The 20990-nt window shown below is 41.1% G+C and overlaps 1 protein-coding gene across 2 annotated transcripts in view; it reads left to right on the top strand.

The window, feature by feature from the left end:
- The window catches only part of rnf130 (ring finger protein 130), a 129301-nt gene that overhangs the window by 11290 nt on the left and 97021 nt on the right, over nt 1-20990 (top strand). For both annotated transcript variants that reach the window (XM_028812667.2, XM_028812666.2), the window contains exon 3: nt 14189-14383. In XM_028812667.2, coding sequence (XP_028668500.1) covers nt 14189-14383 — 195 coding nt within the window. The remainder of the gene's footprint in view (nt 1-14188; nt 14384-20990) is intronic.

A 20990-nucleotide genomic window follows, 5' to 3' on the forward strand; every position in this document is an offset into this window, starting at 1 on the left:
CAGTTGTACCTAGTAAAGTGGCCGGTGAGTGGATAGTAACATAAGAGAGGAGTGAGGACTGGTGGGGTGATATGTTGTGAGTTTTGATGCAAAAAAAAGTGTTTGTTTTTTTTTTCTTTTTTTTTCTTCAATTTCAGAATGTTGAGGTGGATGTTCCCTTACTTATGTCAGTTAATGTCTACAAGACCTTCCCTGAAAAATACATGCTTTAGTTGTACAATTTCCAAGTAAAAACCTGCTGTAATTGCGATGTAATGGTTGGGGATCGGCACAAGTTCAGGTTCAGGTTGGGGAGCATGCACTGGTACACCGCGTTGCTGCACCCACCACACTACGAAACAGCTCAATATTCTGTTTGGCAACCTCCCAGGCAGACACTTAGTCCAGTCCTACCCTCTGGAAATGGCCATTTATCTATGCAGCCAGGTGTTACATGGGCGTCCCCTTGGTATGGTCTAGCTCCTTGGTTCCTCAGCAGTGAGGATCAAGTGAGCCGGATCACTTTGTGGAATCATGCCACATGGCCATAGTGCTATAACTGAAGCTCCCTCACAATGCAGGTAATGTGCTTCATTCAGGACTATATGAGCACCATTCATTTGGCACAAAGTCAAACCAGTGAAGAGACACAGTTCTGAAAGATTCCAGTCTTCATCTCAGGTCACTGGATAGTGTCCATGTCTCACAACCATGCTGCAAAATAGGAAGCACCAGGACTCTAAAGACTTGGACCTTTGTCCTTTTGCACACACCCCTTTCCAGTGACCTCATGAAAATCCCCCACACAATTTTCTCCCTATTTGTCTGCTGACTGCATAGGAAGAGACACCAGAGACATGAATGTTGCTGCTGAGGTAAGTAAAGTTTTTGACAAGGTCGACACTCTATCTGCAGACCGACACAGTGCCGATGGCTGTGCCTAAGAGGTCATTAAAGGCCTGGGTCTTGATTTTTATCCAAGAGACTTGCAAGCCCAGACTCTCAGACTCCTCGCTCACTCTCTCAAGAGCCCCGATCAGAGCCTCCATTGACTCTGCGAACATCACAGCAACATTGGCAAAGTTAAAATCCGTGAATCTCCCTTGCCCAACACCCAGTCCATGCAAGCATTGAATAGAGTGGGAGCAAGAACACACCCCTGACGAACCTCAGAATCAACTGGGAAAAACTCAGTTTCTGCCTCCCACTTTGCACAGCGCTCACAGTGCCAGTGTACAGGCCAGCCATAATATCAATCAACTTTGAGGGAAGTCTCAGGATGTCCCACAGGGCATCTCAATCAACTGAGTCAAACACTTATGAAAATTGACAAAGACTGCAAAGAAACTCTGCCAATATTTGCGTTTGCTCCCCATGACAAACCTCGATGCCAGGATGCAGTCGATGGTAGACTTCTTAGACGTAAAACCAGACTACTCCTGTCAGTGGTAGGTAAGCAAAGGATCACAGATCCTATTGAGGATGACCCTAGCTAGGACCTTTCCTGGCACTGACAGCAGTGTTATCCCCCTGTAGTTGCCTCAATCTAGGCAATCACCTTTCCCTTTCCAAATAGGGATGACATGTTCCGTTTTCCAGTCAGTTGGGATGACGCCTGTCTCCCAAATGGAAGCAAATTGCTTGCAATGCCAGGAGGACAGCCTTACCACCGGCCTGGAGAAGTTCACCCCGGATACCACAGATCCCTGCAGCCTTCATTACGCTCAGCAGCCTTCCCTACCCTCCACTGGTTCACCACTTGTGTAATCTCGGTGAGATTGGGTGGTTCACTGTTAATTGGAGGATTAGCCTCAAGAACCGTGGACCCAGAGATATCCAATGTCCTAGCTGGCAGATCAGCTTTAAACAGCTGTTCAAAGTAGCCAGCCCTGTGAGTCACAACTGCAGTGTCATCCGTAAAGACGTTCCATTCAACCACCTTGACTGCAACTCTCTGAGTAACAGATTCAGATGTACGTAATGCTTTGATTCCTCTGTAAGCAGGACATGGGCCACTAGACCATAGGTGGTGTGTCACTTGCTCACAGATTCCACTAACAAACTTATCTGCCCTCGGGACCCTCTCCGCTGTCCTTCTCATTTCCCGGTACAGACCAGAGTTGCCATCAAGCCATGTGCTGTGACTCCTGTCAATGATATCCAGGGTGCCATGCGAGATGAAGCACCTCATTCTGGGAACACTGGTAACACCAACACAACACTCGGCAACCTTCAGGGTCTTGTCATGGAAGGTCTTCCACATCACATTAGGATCAGCAGTCGCACCCAGGTCTGTAAGTTCCTTATACAAATTGCGTGCAAACTCCCCAGAAACAGCCTGATGTTGGAGTCTGGTCATGTCCAGCCTAATTTTCCTAGTAGGTAATAGCCTACTGGTCCAGACATGGATCTTCAGAGTAGCAAAAACAAATCTGTGGTCAGAATTCACAAACTGGGCACTTCTGTAGACCTTGCAGTTTTGTAAGAGCCTCCAGCATCTGCCCATGAGGATGTGATCAGTCTCCTTCACGGCACCACCAGAATTGGTATACCAAGTCCAACGATGCAGCTCATAGCACTGGAACCCGGATCTGGCGATCTACAGCCCCTGACTTTTTGCAAAGTCAAGGAACCTGGAGCCACTTTCACCACGGTCGCAAGACCCATTGGCACCCATCCTCATAGCGAGCCCTATCAGTGTCAGTGGTCGCATTGAAATTACCCATGACCAGAGTGTCACCTCACAGGCAACCATCAACCACTGAGCGAAGTTGCGAATAAAATGTCTCCTTCACTGAGACATCACTCACTGTGGTCAGAGCACATACTGAGACAACCGACAAGGCGCCCAGAGAGTGCCTTAATCTGAGTCTCTTAATATGCTCATTGAAAGGGGTGACATCGGACACAATTGGAAAGAGTCAATCCATCACAGCAACTGCTACTCCTGAGTATGACAGCCAGCAGAGCAACCAGATCAATAAAAGATGTACCAATCTACAGTGATCTGGCCAATTCTATGTCTGCAGACCTCAGATAGTGCTGCCACTGAAATGCGGAGTTCACGAAGTTCCTCCGACAGCAGAGGAAGATGATCATTATGCTGAGAGACCAGACGTTCCATGCACCTACCTGGATGGGCTGTCCCAAATTGGGACCCGAGAACTACCGTGCAGCAGGCGACTCCTTAGCACCATACCAGTTAGATCCTCAACAGGCCTGAACCCATTAGCTCTCTAATGGTTTTGACTTTTCTGGGGATGAGGCTCCTGGGGGCTTTTCCCCCATCCCCTTCATAATGAGAGCAGCCTTCCTATGGGCAGCTGCAGCAGAGCTATTCCCAAGGAGAGCAGAAAGGAGTCCTGTTGGTCGTCTCAGAATTGCATGAAGTTTTTTTTTTTTTTTTTTTAATACAGTGGCTGAAGCGCCAATCTTGCCACCAACCCCATGTTTTCCCAGCAAATTGCTGGACTACTTGCAGGGCTGAATGCAGTTTAATGTCATACCCAGGACACCCCAATTGCTTATTATGTCTGCTACCTTGCTTTCTTTCCTTTGGTATGCTGAGTTGGCACTATCATCCAAGTTGAATTTCTACTCAGAGATGTCAAGTCAAGTCAACTTTATTTATAAATGTGACAAAGATTGCATAACCATCAATGTAGATTGGGTAGCTTTCCAGAGAATTCCAATTCAGAAGTATTTAGGTGCATGTCACATTCAAGTCACATGTGTTTATTTTGGCTATAGCTCCATAACTAATTTAAATTATGTTGAAGTTTAAATGCATTGCTTCATTGCAAAGCATGGGATGTTTGCATTGAATCACTCTCTTAAATTAAAGACACATGAGAGCAGCATTTCAGCATTTAAACTGCATGTCAGATCACTTTACATCCAAAAGCGGAATAGAAGCTTTTAGCACATGTGAAGCTTATTAAATTTCAGTAAGTTTAGGAGTCTTTTGATTGAAAGGGATTGAATTTTCCAGCAAACTGTAATATTGTATGGAAGAGCAAGTGCTGCATACCTATAATGCATTTCCACATAGAAAATAAGCATGCCGCGGCACAGTGGCGCAGTGGTAGTGCTGCTGCCTCACAGTAAGGAGACCCGGGTTCGCTTCCCAGGTCCTCCCTGCGTGGGGTGTTCTCCCTGTGTCTGCGTGGGTTTCCTCGCAGGTGCTCCGGTTTCCTCCCACAGTCCAAAGACATGCAGGTTAGGTACATTGGTGATCCTAAATTGTCCCTAGTGGGTGTGTGTGCCCAGCGGTGGGCTAGGATTTGTTCCTGCGTTACGACCTGTGTTGGCTGGGATTGGCTCCAGCAGACCCCCATGACCCTGTGTTAGGATTAGGATATAGCGGGTTGGATAATAGATGGATGGAAATAGTTTTGAAAACCTCTTTCAAGATGCAGCATAGCCTACATTAACAAAGAAAAAATTAGTGACTAGTATTCAGAGAAAATCTACATAGGGCATTTGAAATAATAGAATGTTACCAATTAACAAGGTTGGCATCAAAGGCTTAAACAGCTAATCGGTTATCTTGAGCCAGGATACCATATACCCACTAGAGGCACAGTTACTAACTGCATAGAGAAACATTTTACCAAGAAGGTGCAATAGCTGAAAATCTAGCTTGCTATTTCCAGTTAGATTGTTGTCAGAAATGACCTTTGGACTTTTGTAGACAAAGTGGTCATGTGTGTTCTTTACACTGCAGAAAACACTGTGTCCCATAATTCATTCACAACCGAGAACTGAACATTAGAAGCATGCTTCTCTTATTCACTATCTCCCATACTCCATGGAGATTTAGCATGTATAATAATCTTGATGAAAGCCTGTCTGGGAATTTGAAACATCAGCCCTATGAGATTGGCTGTTCTTTACATATAACTTGAGAGTTAATTGTCTGTGTACATGACTGACACCCAGGCATGTCGGTATAATCCTGTTCTTAAGAACAAATGTATTGAATCTTCTTTCTTTCTAACTTCACGGTACTATGGTGTCTGTAAGTGTCACATAGAGGATTTAGACTAGGAAAATTTTAAAATTCAGAAGCATTTGTATAGAATTAAGTGCAGATGTGTTGCATGTTGATTGGCAGTACTCTGTAAATTTGGCAATAAAGCCCCATAAACTAACAGTGATTGTATAAAATAAACAAGAAACCAATTTTCTTACCTGCTTATTCCATTTCATGATTATAGCACACTAGTACCAGTCCCAACAGTATCTGCTGCAATATTGGGATCTTTCAAATACACAAGAAGTGGGTGCTCATTCCATTGTTTTTTTTTATTTTATTTATTTATTTAGTTTTACTCATTTATGATATACAGAAATCCGTTACTTGACTGTTTGACCTGTTTTATTTAATACAAGCTTGAAAACTTCCCTTTTCTGAATGTTCCTAATTCTTCATAAGAAGGCTGCTTTTAACTTTTAGGATGGCAAGTTAAACAAACAATGTCTCACTCAGCAGATAAAGGGACTTTCACACCCAATTAGGTTTGAATACATCAGTGGCTTTTATGTCTTTTTTTTCTGTTTTTTTTCCTTCCTCAGTCCTATATACAGTGGAACCTCGGTTCACGAACGTCTCGGTACACGTACAACTCGGTTTACGACCAAAAAGTACGCCAAACTTTTGCCTCGGTTCACGACCACACACTTGGTATACGAACAAGCCAGGTTCCCTTTCGGTTTGTACATGTTCAGTCTCTCCCTGTGCATTTCCTATGCAGCGAGCAAGAGAGAGAGCAAGAGAGCGTGACACACACACACACACACACACACAGAGGCAGCGCGAGAGACAGAGGCACACACACAGGAGCATGCGCGAGAGAGCCGCGCAAACACACACAGGAGCATGCGCGAGAGAGCCGCGCAAACGCACACAGGAGCATGCGCGAGAGAGCCGCGCAAACGCACACAGGAGCATGCGCGAGAGAGCCGCGCAAACGCACACAGGAGCATGCGCGAGATCCGCGCAAACGCACACAGGAGCATGCGCGAGAGAGCCGCGCAAACACACACAGGAGCATGCGCGAGAGAGCCGCGCAAACACACATAGGCGTGGGAGAGAGAGGGGTGCACACACACAGGCGCTCCAGGCTCGCAAAAGAGAGACGCACACACACACAGGCGCGAGGGACGCATAAGGTAGAGAAGGCTTGTTTTTGTTTTTAGTTCTATTTACAGTGATCAGTTCGTAGCCTGCATTGTTGCAATGTTACTTTTCTTGGTGGTTTATTAAATTACGGATTTTTCAAATGTTCATTTTTTCCCCTGTGCTTAAAACTCATTAAAAAAAGTTTTTAGCGAGCGGTTCTTAGCACTATAGTGCGAACTATTGCAGTGTTAGTTTTCTGTGTTGTTCAATGTTTTCTCAGTGTTATTCAATGTTTTTACATTTAGTTTACCATTACGTTGTGCATTATATGGTTTAATTAACTATATTTGTGCTTAAAAACTAAAAAATATATATATTTACATACAGTTCGTACGGTCTGGAACGGATTAATTGTATTTACATACAATCCTATGGGAGAAATTGCTTCGGTTCACGACCAACTCTGTTTACGACCAGAATTTTGGAACGAATTATGGTCATGAACCGAGGTTCCACTGTACTTTGCTTTAGTGATGAATCCATGAGTAAAGAGAATATTCAAATTCAAAAAGTAAAATCAGTACAAGTTTTATTTATATAGTACAAAGTTGGCATTTCCCCATTTTGCTAGGCTTGCAGTGTCACACAAGACTTCTCTGCTAATTAAACAGACTTGATAGCAAGGAAGAATGCCTGCTGCCCCTCTTATACCTGCATTCCAGAAGCACACTTATTTAAGGGGCTGAGGCTCTACTCTTTGCCATCATTTGGTCAGCTTGCTTTCTGATTTTTATCTGATAAGCTGAGGTGTTACTCATAAATGAGCTGACATCTTAGTATCTCAATAGACTTTTGCTAGACCAGGAAGTACCTGAAAAGATTTTCCTCTTAGGCTTAATCTCAAACTAAACTCTTGCCCACTCAGATGAACACTCTTGGGCACCTATGCGTAGGCACTGAATTACACCAGGAAATAGGTTTTGATTCAGTCAGCAGAAGCTACACACCCTTTTAAAACTAGATGCATACACTTCATCTTCTTTGGGTGTATGAACTTTACCGGTTTTCTTTCAGCCTGTCAGTTTATCCGTGCACCTTTTTGGAGATCAAAAGTACCATCTTTGGGCCTGGATGTTTTCCTCTTCATAGACTGAACAATTTGAAATCCATATGAACATCTAGGGTGATTACTGTATCCTAAGATCAGCTCTTTAAAGCCAAGTTCTTTGTCAGTGATTAAACCTAATTTTGGAGAAAAAGGCTTACTTCAGGAAAGGAATCTTAGCACACAAACTCCTGTGTCAGAAAGAATATGCTTTTCTTTATGAAGCTGCAGATTGCATGGCAAAGAGCCTAAACTCAAAGTTGGGTGAGGAAGACTGCACCACACTGCAGGAAGACTGCAAAGAAAAAAGCATATTGCACTGTAGGAAAAATTCGTAACCATGTTTAAATAAAAGACATCAAACCAAGAGGTATTTAATGCAGAAAGCAATTTGTTTTGATGAAAAGCAGTACACAGATATCATTGTTTGTATCTACAGTATATAACTGTCAGGTATTCTCAATCTCTTGACAGTTGCTTTTAGCTTTTGCTTCAGATGCCCAAGACATTAGTGAACTGCATTTTTCAAGTATGCTGTTTTGTGTTGAGTTCCTATCATGATAAACACGGTAACTACAGTATATTTTGTTCAGATTCAATTAAAAAAAATTCAGCGTTTTTTATTTTTTCTTCAGTAGTCTTTTGAAGTTATAATCAGGCTTTTTTTTTTTTTTTTTTGTTGAAATACCTTTTTGTACCTTAGGCAATGTTGGCTAAATGTTAATATATACAAATCACACATTTTATTTAAAAATCCTGCATAAGTTAAGTTAATAAAGGAGTAAAATTGCTCTGCACTTTTAATACAAACTTAAATAAATGCTGTCCTTTTTAGCCATTTATATAGTTATTGTCCAAGTTTAGAAATAAACATTTTGTCAAGGCTTTAATATTGGCTTCATACTGTATAAATCACATCCCTTATTATAAAATCCTGGATTTAAAACACCTGTGCGGAGTTATTATCCTCTCTTTCTATGCTGTACCCATCAGCTGAGTCATTGGGTTACATCAAACAAAATTTATGAAGTGGCACTTCAAGATAGAAGTGCTAAGCTGTCAGCTGATCACTACTTTATGACGAATGGATTGAGTGCCCACTGGTCATAACTGGAAACCCAAAATGGATAATAAGGGGTTATACTGGGAATAATTAGGAGAATACTCTACTTGGTATGAGTTCAACTCTTACCTCCAGAAAGACGTCTCCTGCATGTGATGAAAGGTCAGTGAACATGACAGCGATCCAAGACCTATGTGTGGACATTAGAATTAAAGGATTCTGCCAGTGTGATACTACCCAAAAATGGCTTCAGCTACAGCATTATAAGGAGCATTTTGAGGAGCTCCTAAATCTGGTGAATATTCCTCTCTTGAAGGAGGAAGTGCCAAAAGCATTATTTGGGATTGGAGCCATCTCTTCAATGATTACAAAACTGTTTAGTGGGAAGGTGGATAACGTCCAATGAGAAATGCTAAAACTACTGCACTTTGTGGCAGTGTTTTGGTTAACAGACCACTTCATTAATGTGTGGAAAGCAGGGACTGTGCTTTGGAACTTAACAGGTGTAACGTAAGACGCTATATTATGCCCAACCCGGCACAGACTGACACAGAGATACATGTAAAAACACAAAGAGACTTTTATTTTTCATCACCTGTGGGGCATGTCTTCCCCGTGAACCCCACAGGCACAACACAGTCCCACTAAGCACAAGTAAATGCAACACTTCCTTCTGGCACCACCACTCTTCCCTTCAAGCTTCATCCTCCTCCTCCCGACTCTGGCCACTGAGTGGTGGTTGCTGGCCCCTTTTATAGCCCACCCAGAAGTGCTCCAGGTGCTTGATCACCTGTTTCCAGTTGCAGTTCCGGGCAGAGCTGAAGACTCGTCCAGCCAGGCTCAGGGACCCATGCGGCACCCCCTGGCGGCCACCCCAGATCCCAACAGGGCTGTGGAGAACTCCATCTCTCATGGAGCCCTGCGGGAAGCTGCGGCACCACCATCAACCAGGGAGGCTGCCACCAAGAGTCCTGGGGTAGGTATTGAACAGCCAATGGTTACTCCCCCGGAACATACAGTACAGTGAACCCTCGCTATATCACGCTTCGCCTTTCGCAGCTTCACTCTATCGCGGATTTTATATGTAAGCATATTTAAATGTATATCGCGGATTTTTTGCTGGTTCGCGGATTTCTGCGGACAATGGGTCTTTTAATTTCTGGTACATGCTTCCTCAGTTGGTTTGCCCAGTTGATTTCATACAAGGGACGCTATTGGCAGATGGCTGAGATGAAACCCAACTTACTTTTCTCTCTCTCTCTTGCGCTGACTTCCTCAGATCCTGACGTAGGGGGATTGAGCAGGGGGGCCGTTTGCACACCTAGACCATACGGACGCTCGTCTAAAAATGCTGAAAGATTATCTTCACGTTGCTACCTTCTGTGTAGCTGCTTCGTGAAGCGACATGCTGCACGGTGCTTCGCATACTTAAAAGCTCGAAGGGCACGTATTGATTTTTGCTTGTTTGTTTTTCTCTGTCTCTCTCTGTCTCTGCTCCTGACAGAGGGGGTGTGAGCTGCCGCCTTCAACAGCTTTGTACCGGCAGTGCTTCGCATACTTAAAAGCCAAACAGCCCTATTGATTTGTTTGCTTTCTCTGTCTTTATGACAGTCTCTGCTCCTGACACACACTCCTTTGAAGAGGAAGATATGTTTGCATTCTTTTAATTGTGAGACAGAACTGTCATCTCTGTCTTGTCATGGAGCACAGTTTAAACTTTTGAAAAAGAGACAAATGTTTGTTTGCAGTGTTTGAATAACGTTCCTGTCTCTCTACAACCTCCTGTGTTTCTGCGCAAATCTGTGACCCAAGCATGACAATATAAAAATAACCATATAAACATATGGTTTCTACTTCGCGGATTTTCTTATTTCGCGGGTGGCTCTGGAACGCAACCCCCGCGATGGAGGAGGGATTACTGTACATCGAAGGGGTATCCCGGCCGGGTCCTGCCACACAGGTTAAATTGATAGTTCCCATTTTTAAAAAGAGAAGAAAGAAAGTTCATTCCAGTTGTTGACAGATCACACATTTCAGCCTTCCTGGGAGAGCCTGTGTACTGGAATGGAGACTTTGTTAAACATTTGATTCAGTAGGAGTAGTGCAGTTTTCAACTTAGCAAGGGAAGTGGAGCAGATATTTGAGGAGTCATAGGAGTTTACCAGTTCAGTTCACCTGTTCCTTGTGGTCCTGGAAAAAGCTTAAGTATCTGTGTAACTGTCCATATCCTGTGGCATATCTTTCAAGAATAAGGGTTTTCAATGCTGCTACTGTATGCCATCTAGGTCAGGTAGTTGTGTAATAAGAGCTGTGTTTGTATACTTGATGTTGAGCATCAGACACATTTAAAGAGTATGTCTTTGCTTCTCTCCTGTTCATGTCATTCATGGACAGGATAGCTTGGTGCATCTGAAGCTTGGAGATTATCCAGTTAGGAACCCTAAGGGTTCACTTTCTGTTATGTGCAGAAAGTGATGTCCTCTTGGAATCGCCAGGCTGTGATCTCTGACCTGAACTAAAAAGCATAAACTGGAGAGGAAGTAAAGGATCTAGTGCAGTTTTTCTCTACCAGTCACAGATTTCTGCCTTATAATTGGTTGTGGTGGGTTGCGAACATGGTTGTCGCAGCGACTTGTTTTGCCTGTGACATATTTCTGCTCCTAGCTCTGACTCGCTCAGTTCACCAAAGAGAACCTCCCTCCTGCAGTGGGTTGCAACAACACGTGAAAAAGTGGAACGCAACATTAAAAAGACTGAGAAAACATTGATCTAAAGGACACTGAAACAATGGAGTAGTATAAAGTGAAAACTGATTGATATTTTTGAGTAGTCCAATCAACGTCAACGTTTAACTTCTATGAATAATTGTGTTAAAACCAAAAAACTTCTGTCTGCTGCATTTCCCCAAGTAACCTGATGCCAATTGAGCAATTTTGCAAGGAGTCTTATCATGTTGTTGTGGAATAGCGGGTCTGTGGCTTAACAATCAGGAGGCCATTTTTAAATAAATAAACAGTTGAATCGCCAGCTCGATCTCTGTGAGTGTGCATGCTCACACAGCTGCGGGAAGTTGGTGAGGTATTTGGGGCAGTCTCTCTCAGTTTCTTCATTGGCTTTCTGTGGTTTTGTGACTGAGACTCTGCGCCCTAAGAGGCATATGAGGTGGAGCTGCTCAAGGATCGAAAGGATAATCTCAAACAAAAATGAAAGGAAAAGAATGGAGGTTAAAAGAGGGGACAAAGAGAAACAGTCATGAAGATAGAAGAGAGCTGGTGCAAGTGAGCGAAGAGAGAGGAAGCAGGCAGCCATGCTGAAGCAGGTAGCCGATGCTCAGGGGCTAATGAATGGAATCACTCTGGCTGAGCTGTTTGGAGCCAGAGTGATGTGGTACTGGATGTTGCAACTCGCCGCAGAAGTTGGCAAGGTTCAGAGGGGGAGCCCTACTGGAGCTATGGACAGGTGGGATCTGAGCCCGGGATCGGGTTGGGGAGCCCTTCTTGGAGCCATGGGACATCGGGGACCCGGACCTGCGGAAGAAGTTCAGCTGCACCTGTTGGTTTTACGTTTCTCTGGGCTGCAAGACCTGAGCTGGGTGATTTTTAGAGGACAGACTGCGGCCTGTGAGATTTTAACCTCATTTTAAGGGATTATTTATTTGGATTTTATTCTCCACAATTCAATTCTTTTTAGGGATTATTTATTGTGGAAATTTAACACTGCACTTTTGAACAATTTGCTTTGAGTATATTAATAAAAGCACTTCTGCACCTACCCCTTGCTATGTTTGCCCTCATCCCTCGGGTACATTATCGGCAGCATTGTGTTCAAGAGGCTCCCTAGAGTAACTGGGAGGGTGGAACTGACCCACACCGTCACAGTTGTGCAAAGTTTATAGAGACTTCCCATAAGACCACTTTCTGTAATAGCTGTGAGAGATGGTTTGCCAAGTACTGAATGGGTAGTTTAGATTGAATATCTACAAATTGTTGACATTTCAGTTTTGGGATTTTTCTTTTTTTTAATGGTTTATTATTTTCTGTCTTTTTTGGAGTGGAAGTATGGGGGGAAAAAAGGTTTTCATTTAAAAATAATTCACAGTCAAATTGATGAAAATCTCAGGTGGTGACAGTCATTTACAATATATGAAAAAATGGTTGGGGACAGAATATGTTTTTCAAGACACTGTATGTAATCTAATATACAGTGCATCCGGAAAGTATTCACAGCGCATCACTTTTTCCACATTTTGTTATGTTACAGCCTTATTCCAAAATGGATTAAATTCATTTTTTTCCTCAGAATTCTATACACAACACCCCATAATGACAACGTGAAAAAAAGTTTACTTGAGATTTTTGCAAATTTATTAAAAATAAAAAAATTGAGAAAGCACATGTACATAAGTATTCACAGCCTTTGCCATGAAGCTCAAAATTGAGCTCAGGTGCCTCCTGTTTCCCCTGATCATCCTTGAGATGTTTCTGCAGCTTAATTGGAGTCCACCTGTGGTAAATTCAGTTGACTGGACATGATTTGGAAAGGCACATACCTGTCTATATAAGGTCCCACAGTTAACAGTACATGTCAGAGCACAAACCAAGAATGAAGTCAAAGGTATTGTCTGTAGACCTCCGAGACAGGATTGTCTCGAGGCACAAATCTGGGGAAGGTTACAGAAAAAATTCTGCTGCTTTGAAGGTCCCAATGAGCACAGTGGCCTCCATCGTCCGTAAGTGGAAGAAGTTCGAAACCACCGGCCATCTAAACTGAGCGATCGGGGGAGAAGGGCCTTAGTCAGGGAGGTGACCAAGAACCAGATGGTCACTCTGTCAGAGCTCCAGAGGTCCTCTGTGGAGAGAGGAGAACCTTCCAGAAGGACAACCATCTCTGCAGCCATCCACCAATCTGGCCTGTATGGTAGAGTGGCCAGATGGAAGCCACTCCTTAGTAAAAGGCACATGGCAGCCCGCCTGGAGTTTGCCAAAAGGCACCTGAAGGACTCTCAGACCATGAGAAAGAAAATTCTGTGGTCTGATGAGACAAAGATTGAACTCTTTGGTGTGAATGCCAGGCGTCACGTTTGGAGGAAACCTGGCACCATCTCTACAGTGAAGCATGGTGGTGGCAGCATCATGCTGTGGGGATGTTTTTCAGCGGCAGGAACTGGGAGACTAGTCAGGATAAAGGGAAAGATGACTGCAGCAATGTACAGATACATCCTGGATGAAAACCTGCTCCAGAGCGCTCTTGACCTCAGACTGGGGTGACAATTCATCTTTCAGCAGGACAACAACCCTAAGCACACAGCCAAGATATTAAAGGAGTGGCTTCAGGACAACTCTGTGAATGTCCTTGAGTGGCCCAGCCAGAGCCCAGACTTGAATCCGATTGAACATCTCTGGAGAGATCTTAAAATGGCTGTGCACCGACGCTTCCCATCCAACCTGATGGAGCTTGAGAGGTGCAGCAAAGAGGAATGGGCGAAACTGGCCAAGGATAGGTGTGCCAAGCTTGTGGCATCATATTCAAAAAGACTTGAGGCTGTAATTGCTACGAAAGGTGCATCAACAAATTATTGAGCAAAGGCTGTGAATACTTACGTACATGTGATTTCTCAGTTTTTTTATTTTTAATAAATTTGTAAAAACCTCAAGTAAACGTTTTTCACATTGTCATTATGGGGTGTTGTGTGCAGAATTCTGAGGGAAAAAAATGAATTTAATCCATTTTGGAATAAGGCTGTAACATAACAAAATGTGGAAAAAGTGATGCGCTATGAATACTTTCGGAATGCACTGTAATTATAAAAGCCTGTGGTGAGAACCTACTGATGTCCTTTTGTGTTAATTTACTTTTTGTCTTCAATTTTTGTCTGTAAAGAATTCATCTAATAATTATTTGTTTGTTCTTTGTATAGTTGCAGACCGGCTGGGCTGTGGTCCTCAGACACGTTTTATTGTTCCACCAAATATCAAACATTGGATTGCACTGTTACAACGAGGAAATTGTACATTTAAGGAAAAGATTTTGAGAGCGGCCATGTTTAATGCTAGTGCTGTTGTCATATACAACAATATATCCAAAGAGGAGGCTGTCATAATGGCACACACAGGTAGGATTTCATTGGGAAATTGTATTTTTTTTTCTCCTTTCTTTTTTTAATGCTTCATCAGCATTTTTGTATTTATGTACTTGTGGAATAACATTGTTAGATATATTTTTACTTCATTAATACATTGTTTTTACTCTGGCTAAAGAAATACTCCAACCAAAAATAAATATTTTTATATGATACTTGCCCCATGTACCTTAAAGTGGTGGCTAAGACAAATTTTTAATCTCATGTCTTTGCGGAGAAAGTGTATAGCAAAGATTCTGGCAGAATGGACCCAAATTGTGACCAGAACTATACAGTGGCAAACAATGTGAGAAAACCTCCATGGAACAAAGAATAAAAAAAAGTATGTAATTCATGTCACATTATCCATTTGTATACTCAAAATGTGCAAATTCCATGCATTTTTTGCTAAAATATTAATACTTCCTGAAAAACTCAGTGTACAATATAAACATTTAAAGGCATATGTCCATAATACTGTGCAATTGAATTGAAGATCCGCCTCACTCTCTCATTTATTGGTCAAGAATCCTGTCTTCAATTCAAAATCACAATGTAAAAAGTAGAGAGAATTATGCAACATGAGTTATGTGAGTGTTTTTTTTTTTTCTTTTTTTCTTGGGGTTGGTGGCAGGATTGGCACTCCAGCCACTGTTTTAAAAAAAAAAAAAAACAAACCTCAGACTGTTCCATTGTGGTACTGAGGTGTTACCCATTGCACCGCAGCACTCGGGTCCCAATCTAGGTGGTATTGTCATGTGGTGGATGCAACAAAGCTCCCAACCTCTCTTTCCTTTTTCGATTGTTTTTCACATTGTTGTTCACTATTGTGTCCCATTGTGTTAGAATCTTTTTATGTACTCTCTCCATGAAAACATAAAACTATAATTTTTCCTGGCTGCTGCTACAAACTACAAGAGGGTAAGTAACATATAAAAAATATTATTTTTGGGTATATTATTTCTTTATTTCTTACCAAAACAGTGTGTAACTGTAATGAAGTGAAATATTTTGAACAAGAACAACAAAAATAACATTTATACATAGACTCCAATAACTTTTAGTTGGTTTAAAAGTTTAGTGCATATTCCTTTTAATATTTGAAACGTAGAGAATCTTAGTAAGGCTAAAGACTGTGCCAACTTCTGTTCAGTGTTTTTAGTTCTGTAGTAATTCAAATATTTCAAAGTAAGGTAATGCAATTGTAATGTTTTACACAAAAAAAAGTATATGGACTATTAATGAATATACACGTATTTGTTGTGCTGTCGGGTTTCTTCTTCATCCAAGCTTTAAAGGTGTTTATACTTGCATAAGACATTCCTAGTATCTTTGCTGTAAGAGATTTACCATTCTTTGTTTCACAGTAACTCTTTTGTCACTTGTTAAGTAAAATTGTCCACAATTTGTAGTCTTTTGGAAAACAGCTATACAGATAGTTTAGAGTCCTTTAAATTTTAATTTAAGTTTAGAACAAACTCAGAAAAAAATTGAACAGAAATGTGGAGGTTAACTTAGAGTGCTGAATGCAAGAGTAGTTTGTTTGTGGATACTAAAAAAGTATATCATGAAGTCTACCACAAAGAAATAGGTTCTTAAAAAATGAAAAATATGCTTACGTTACCATTGAATTCACTTTTAGAGTTATAGTATGGAGAGGAAAAAAAATATTTCTTTTCAGTTATGCTTGGAGACCTGTAATGCATTATATGACAAATATGACTGGGCTGCTTCTATATTCCATTTGGGATGAAGCTAAATCATCTTCAGATATACACTATTTGTTTTCTTTGCCCTTCCTTGTTTTATTGATGGAATAATTCCAAAATGGTTTTATATTTTGAAATATAACTACCATAACTGTGGTGTCATAAATTGCAATGCTGTTAGTTCTGTTTTTATAGTAAGTTCTCTCCAGGAAGTATTTTATATTGGAAAACTGAAAGACTTCACTAGAAACATCAATAAACATTTAAGGAGCATATTAATAATAATAATATCTTTAGCTGTTCTCATTCTGATGTTTTGGGTTTTTTTTTTTGTAAATTTGAGTTGCCTTCTTCTGATTACTTTTTGATTAATCTTATTTTTTGTGTTATTTATTTTTCATAATACAAATGTTATGCTTTCTGTGGTGCAAAATATGGATGGAGCAGTTTGAAAATTTAATAAAAAATGATGTTGATTTTTAATATTGTTTGGTATTGTGAAAATGTGCAGAAAGTCTTAAAAAATACAAATGCCCAAAAATTATTTTGATTTTTTTGTTTTGTTTTACATACATTTTGTTTTAATCTCAGAATATGTAAACCACTACTGCTCAGAAAATGAAGTAAACCTTCACTGTCTTAACTAGTATTACTTTTTTAGCATCATAAAAATAAGTAAACCGCAAATAAATATTATCAGCACTATGTATAACATTAAAACAACATACTAAATACTCCTCATTTCTCCTCACCCAAAATATGAATATAGTGAAAACAGGAGTGCAATGGTTTGTGTGTTGCTTAATTAGAGTGTTTTTGTGACTTTGTTATAGAACAGGCCACATTTTTATGAATAATTAATGGAGAAATCAAGCAATTCCAAAGTGCTCACAAATTTTGTCTTGCATTGCTTTTCATACAATGTGTGAATATATGAAATATAGGTGTAAACAGTGACAGAAAAACACAGCCATGTGAAACAAGTCAAATTCCCATAAAGGTTAAGGTGCTACTGTTCTAACATATTGTATGTATGCTTTACGTGTCATGTCATTTTCTGTCTAATCAACTCTAGAGTCAAGTGTGACTAGCTAGCACAGGGTACAAGACACACCAAACACACATGGGCCAATTATAACAATAATAATAATACATTTTATTTATATAGCACCTTTCCCAGCTTAATCCTTATGAATTGATAGAAAAGGTCTATCAGTACAAACTTAAATGATCACATACCAGGCTTCTGCAGATATAAGCAGTATTTCTTTAATTTTATTTTCTTCTGAACCAGTCTTGCCTTTCTTAGTATCCAGTCCATGACGACCGTCAGATTGGTTCCCCTTTGGAGAATTGATGCTGACAGCAATGTCGATTACTTAAACAACCTACACCAACCCATTATAAGACACTTTTCAAACCATATGTGACCCTTTCCCATTGCAAATGTGAGTTACAACCCAAAAGGCACCAATTCATGACCCATCCATATTACTAACCGAGAATGGTAAACCGGATATGGACGCAGGTACATGGCATGCCCATGGATGCAGGAGACATAGTGCGCAGGCACCGACAGCGAGCAAGGTCTGATCCACCGAGAACGAAAGAGTCACAGCTCAAAAACGAAGGAGCTCAACTAACGTAAATAAGAAATGAGGCCACGCGCCCATAAGTAACGACACAGCCACACAAAAAAGAGGATTCCGCGCTGCACCCCAGAGTCAAACGGAAGAGGCTACGGAGGCCCCACAGGTCCACAATGATAGTACGGAAGGCACGTGAAAGTACGAAAGGTGCATGCGCCTACAACGCGCTTCTGAACTAAACGGCCACACTACACAGCATGGTCCACGCGCTTCTAACACACCTACGGAGGCCCCACAGGTCCACAAAGATGCAAGCCCGCATGGATAAAAACAATAGACGTGGGCGCCTACAACGCGTGTCTGAAACCGCGGAAGCAAAACTGTCTCGGCTCCAAAACCAAACAGCTCGACTAACGGAGCTACAAAAACGAGCCCGCATGGACAAATACAATGTACATAGACGCCTACAACGCGCGTCTGAAACTGCGGAAGCAAAGCAGGCATGGGTTCAAAACGAACGACCACAACTGACGGAGATACATACAGAAGCGAGCCCGCCTGAATACAATTAATGAACGTAGGCGCCTACAACGTGCCTCTCAAACAGCAGAGTGAATAGATAAACGGCAAAGAAAGGAACGACAGACGGCCGATAAACAATTCCGCCAATTAGCTGACAACGCATTCTGTAATGAGTCCACTATTAGTGGACATTCATTAGGATTAATGAATATACTTCCTTTGTTCGTCATCTACACCTTTACACTCCAATATATCTCATACATTCATCAATGTATTTCGGGTTACTCAACACTGGGGGTAGGCGAGCGAAGCGAGCAGGGGGTGGAGCCCCCTTGTAATTTAAGAAACCAAGATTGCAAAGTGTTTTTTGGCTAATAACAATGACTGGGAAACATGAAATAAAAATTACAACACCAAGCAGTATGATTTAGTAAAAAACTGAATCATCCTAGTCTGCACAATAATACCATTTCCAAGTGTATTGCCTTTTCATGCACTTCACACTAGGAGTGTACAATAAGATATGCTTTCTGTAAACATGGCACCACATCAGAACCACCTGGCTGTCCTTCGTGGTATACTTTTCTAACCACTTTCCTAATGGATCTTTTTTTTTTTTTACTTCCACCTGCTAAAGGTTTATAAAGATGTTGCTGCCTACAATAACCTGTTTCAGTTCATTTGTGTGTTTTGTCAGTTTGATTTTACAGCAGTGTGGCCAGCAGCTGAATTTTTATTTTCTATGTATTGCTGACTGCTGCGATTTTTCTTTGCATCTGGGTCACAAAGCCTGCATGGTGCTGATTTTCAGTTTTAAATATAAGGCCAGCTGATGTTTGGGAGCGTGCATGAAGATATGTAGAACATCATTTACCTGAAGCATCTCATGTTACTCAGGGTGTATACAGTCAAGTTGGCTTTAAAACTGAGTGAAAGGTTTTATAAACATAATGGGGAACAGCCCGTCACATTTGTCAAACCATCACGATGTGACCTCGACACACAGAGTATCTATTGTTCACTTAAATGAAAAAGCATGAGGTTAAGTCACTTTGCAGGTTGTTTCACAACTTAAGGAGATTTAACCTTATTCCTATCACAGGAGACACAAACTTACAATTTGTTATTTCTTTACTGCACAACAAAATTATAAGTGCCTTCAAGCCTGGGTTCATAGCTGCTTAAAATTTCTTCAATCTGTGGAAGTTTTGTATTTTGCTTATTTTAGTGGGAATCCAAAGGTTTTTTTGGGAGGTTTTTGGGACAGCACACATCAAAGACTAAGGCCTCTATCCACATGGGGTTGACAATAATTGCACAAATTATTGATCTTAAAATGACTAGTCATATTTATATTGCAAAATTGTGTTATTTTTTCCAGGCCGATGTACATGCTAATCTTTATTTACCCCCAGGCTGATGATTAAAGTTGTTTAGATTGCAGCAAGAAACATGGCTCTCAGTTCAGTGTAGCTGAACATTTATTTAAACAATCTTCTGTATGGTTTGTTTCCATCATCATACACTTACCTTCTGAAATCATAAGATGGAATCTAGATCAAGAAGATCTCACTCTGAAGTCTCCAGTTCTGCAAAAAAACAAAAGTCTCTGCGTACAGTAGTAACCTTTCCTTGACATGCTCGTTGTTTAAATATGAATGTTCTATTTGATAAATTGAAACCGTTTGAAGTTGACCAGCTCTGTCCAAGTCCTTACTGCAGAAATTACAGTCTGAGCTACCTGCGTTTCGAAATAATATAAAAGATGTTAAAATTGAGCAAAGGAAGATAACACAATTTTCTTGCAGTTTAGAGGGCTGTTGAAGACTGTCGGCCTCCATAATAAGCAAATCACTTAACTAGATGCATCATTAAATTCTAAGTTTATGGAACTGGAAAATATGAACTGCTGATTTAATGATTGTGTTTGGGGAATGAAACTACTGAAAATAGAAATTCCATGGAATTTCTAAATAAGCTTTAACTAGTTTTATTTTCACCTCTGCTTGATTCCTCTCTTGTAGTCGACAGGCTTCATAGGATCTGTAAATCTAATCAGAATGCATCCCAACCAGGGCCATTAACAATTTCCAGGTTCTTCAGGAGGAAAACAAGATTCCTTATCTGTCCCATTAATTTCCTTTTTTCATAACATAATTTCAGCAACAGCTCAAACTAGTAAAGTTATAGCTGCAGTGATGAAACATGCTCATGACCTGGGTTTGCCACCATTTCTGCTGCATGCATTCACATTTCTTAGTGCCATAAAGTGGTTTTACTGTAGCATGCTTCTGGTCGTGGTAGACATCCAATCCATTGGCACTGCCTTAACTGATGGCTCCAGTGCCTGGAGATACTGTAGGTGTTGCAGAGTGGGGGGGGGGGGGGGGGGGGTGTCCAGTAGGTGTGCCTTTTTTATGTAGTGATTTGTCTTTAAGATGTTATTTACTGTTGTAATAGTTGTCTGCATGAAGGCATGGCTTGAAAGGTGGGGGTGATTTTTGGGATTTAGATTGTCAATGGGCTGTTTGGGTGCAGAGTATAGGTGGGAAGCCCTTTAAGCCATTTTGAATGCATGTATTTCCTGGTGCTTCATATCTTCATATTTATTTGTCTTCTGCTTCATCATTTGATTTCTCTTCTCAGTGTTACAATTATTCAGGAATCCTGGTTATTGGCCAAAGTTTCAGTCAGATTTTCTAACAAGTGCTATTTTGTAGTGTCCTTTGCATTGTCTAACACTAGGAGGAGAGGAGTGGGTATTCTTGAATTTCTGATGCT

The sequence above is a fragment of the Erpetoichthys calabaricus genome, chromosome 11 (genome assembly GCF_900747795.2).
Source record: "Erpetoichthys calabaricus chromosome 11, fErpCal1.3, whole genome shotgun sequence".
Classification (NCBI taxonomy): domain Eukaryota; kingdom Metazoa; phylum Chordata; class Cladistia; order Polypteriformes; family Polypteridae; genus Erpetoichthys; species Erpetoichthys calabaricus.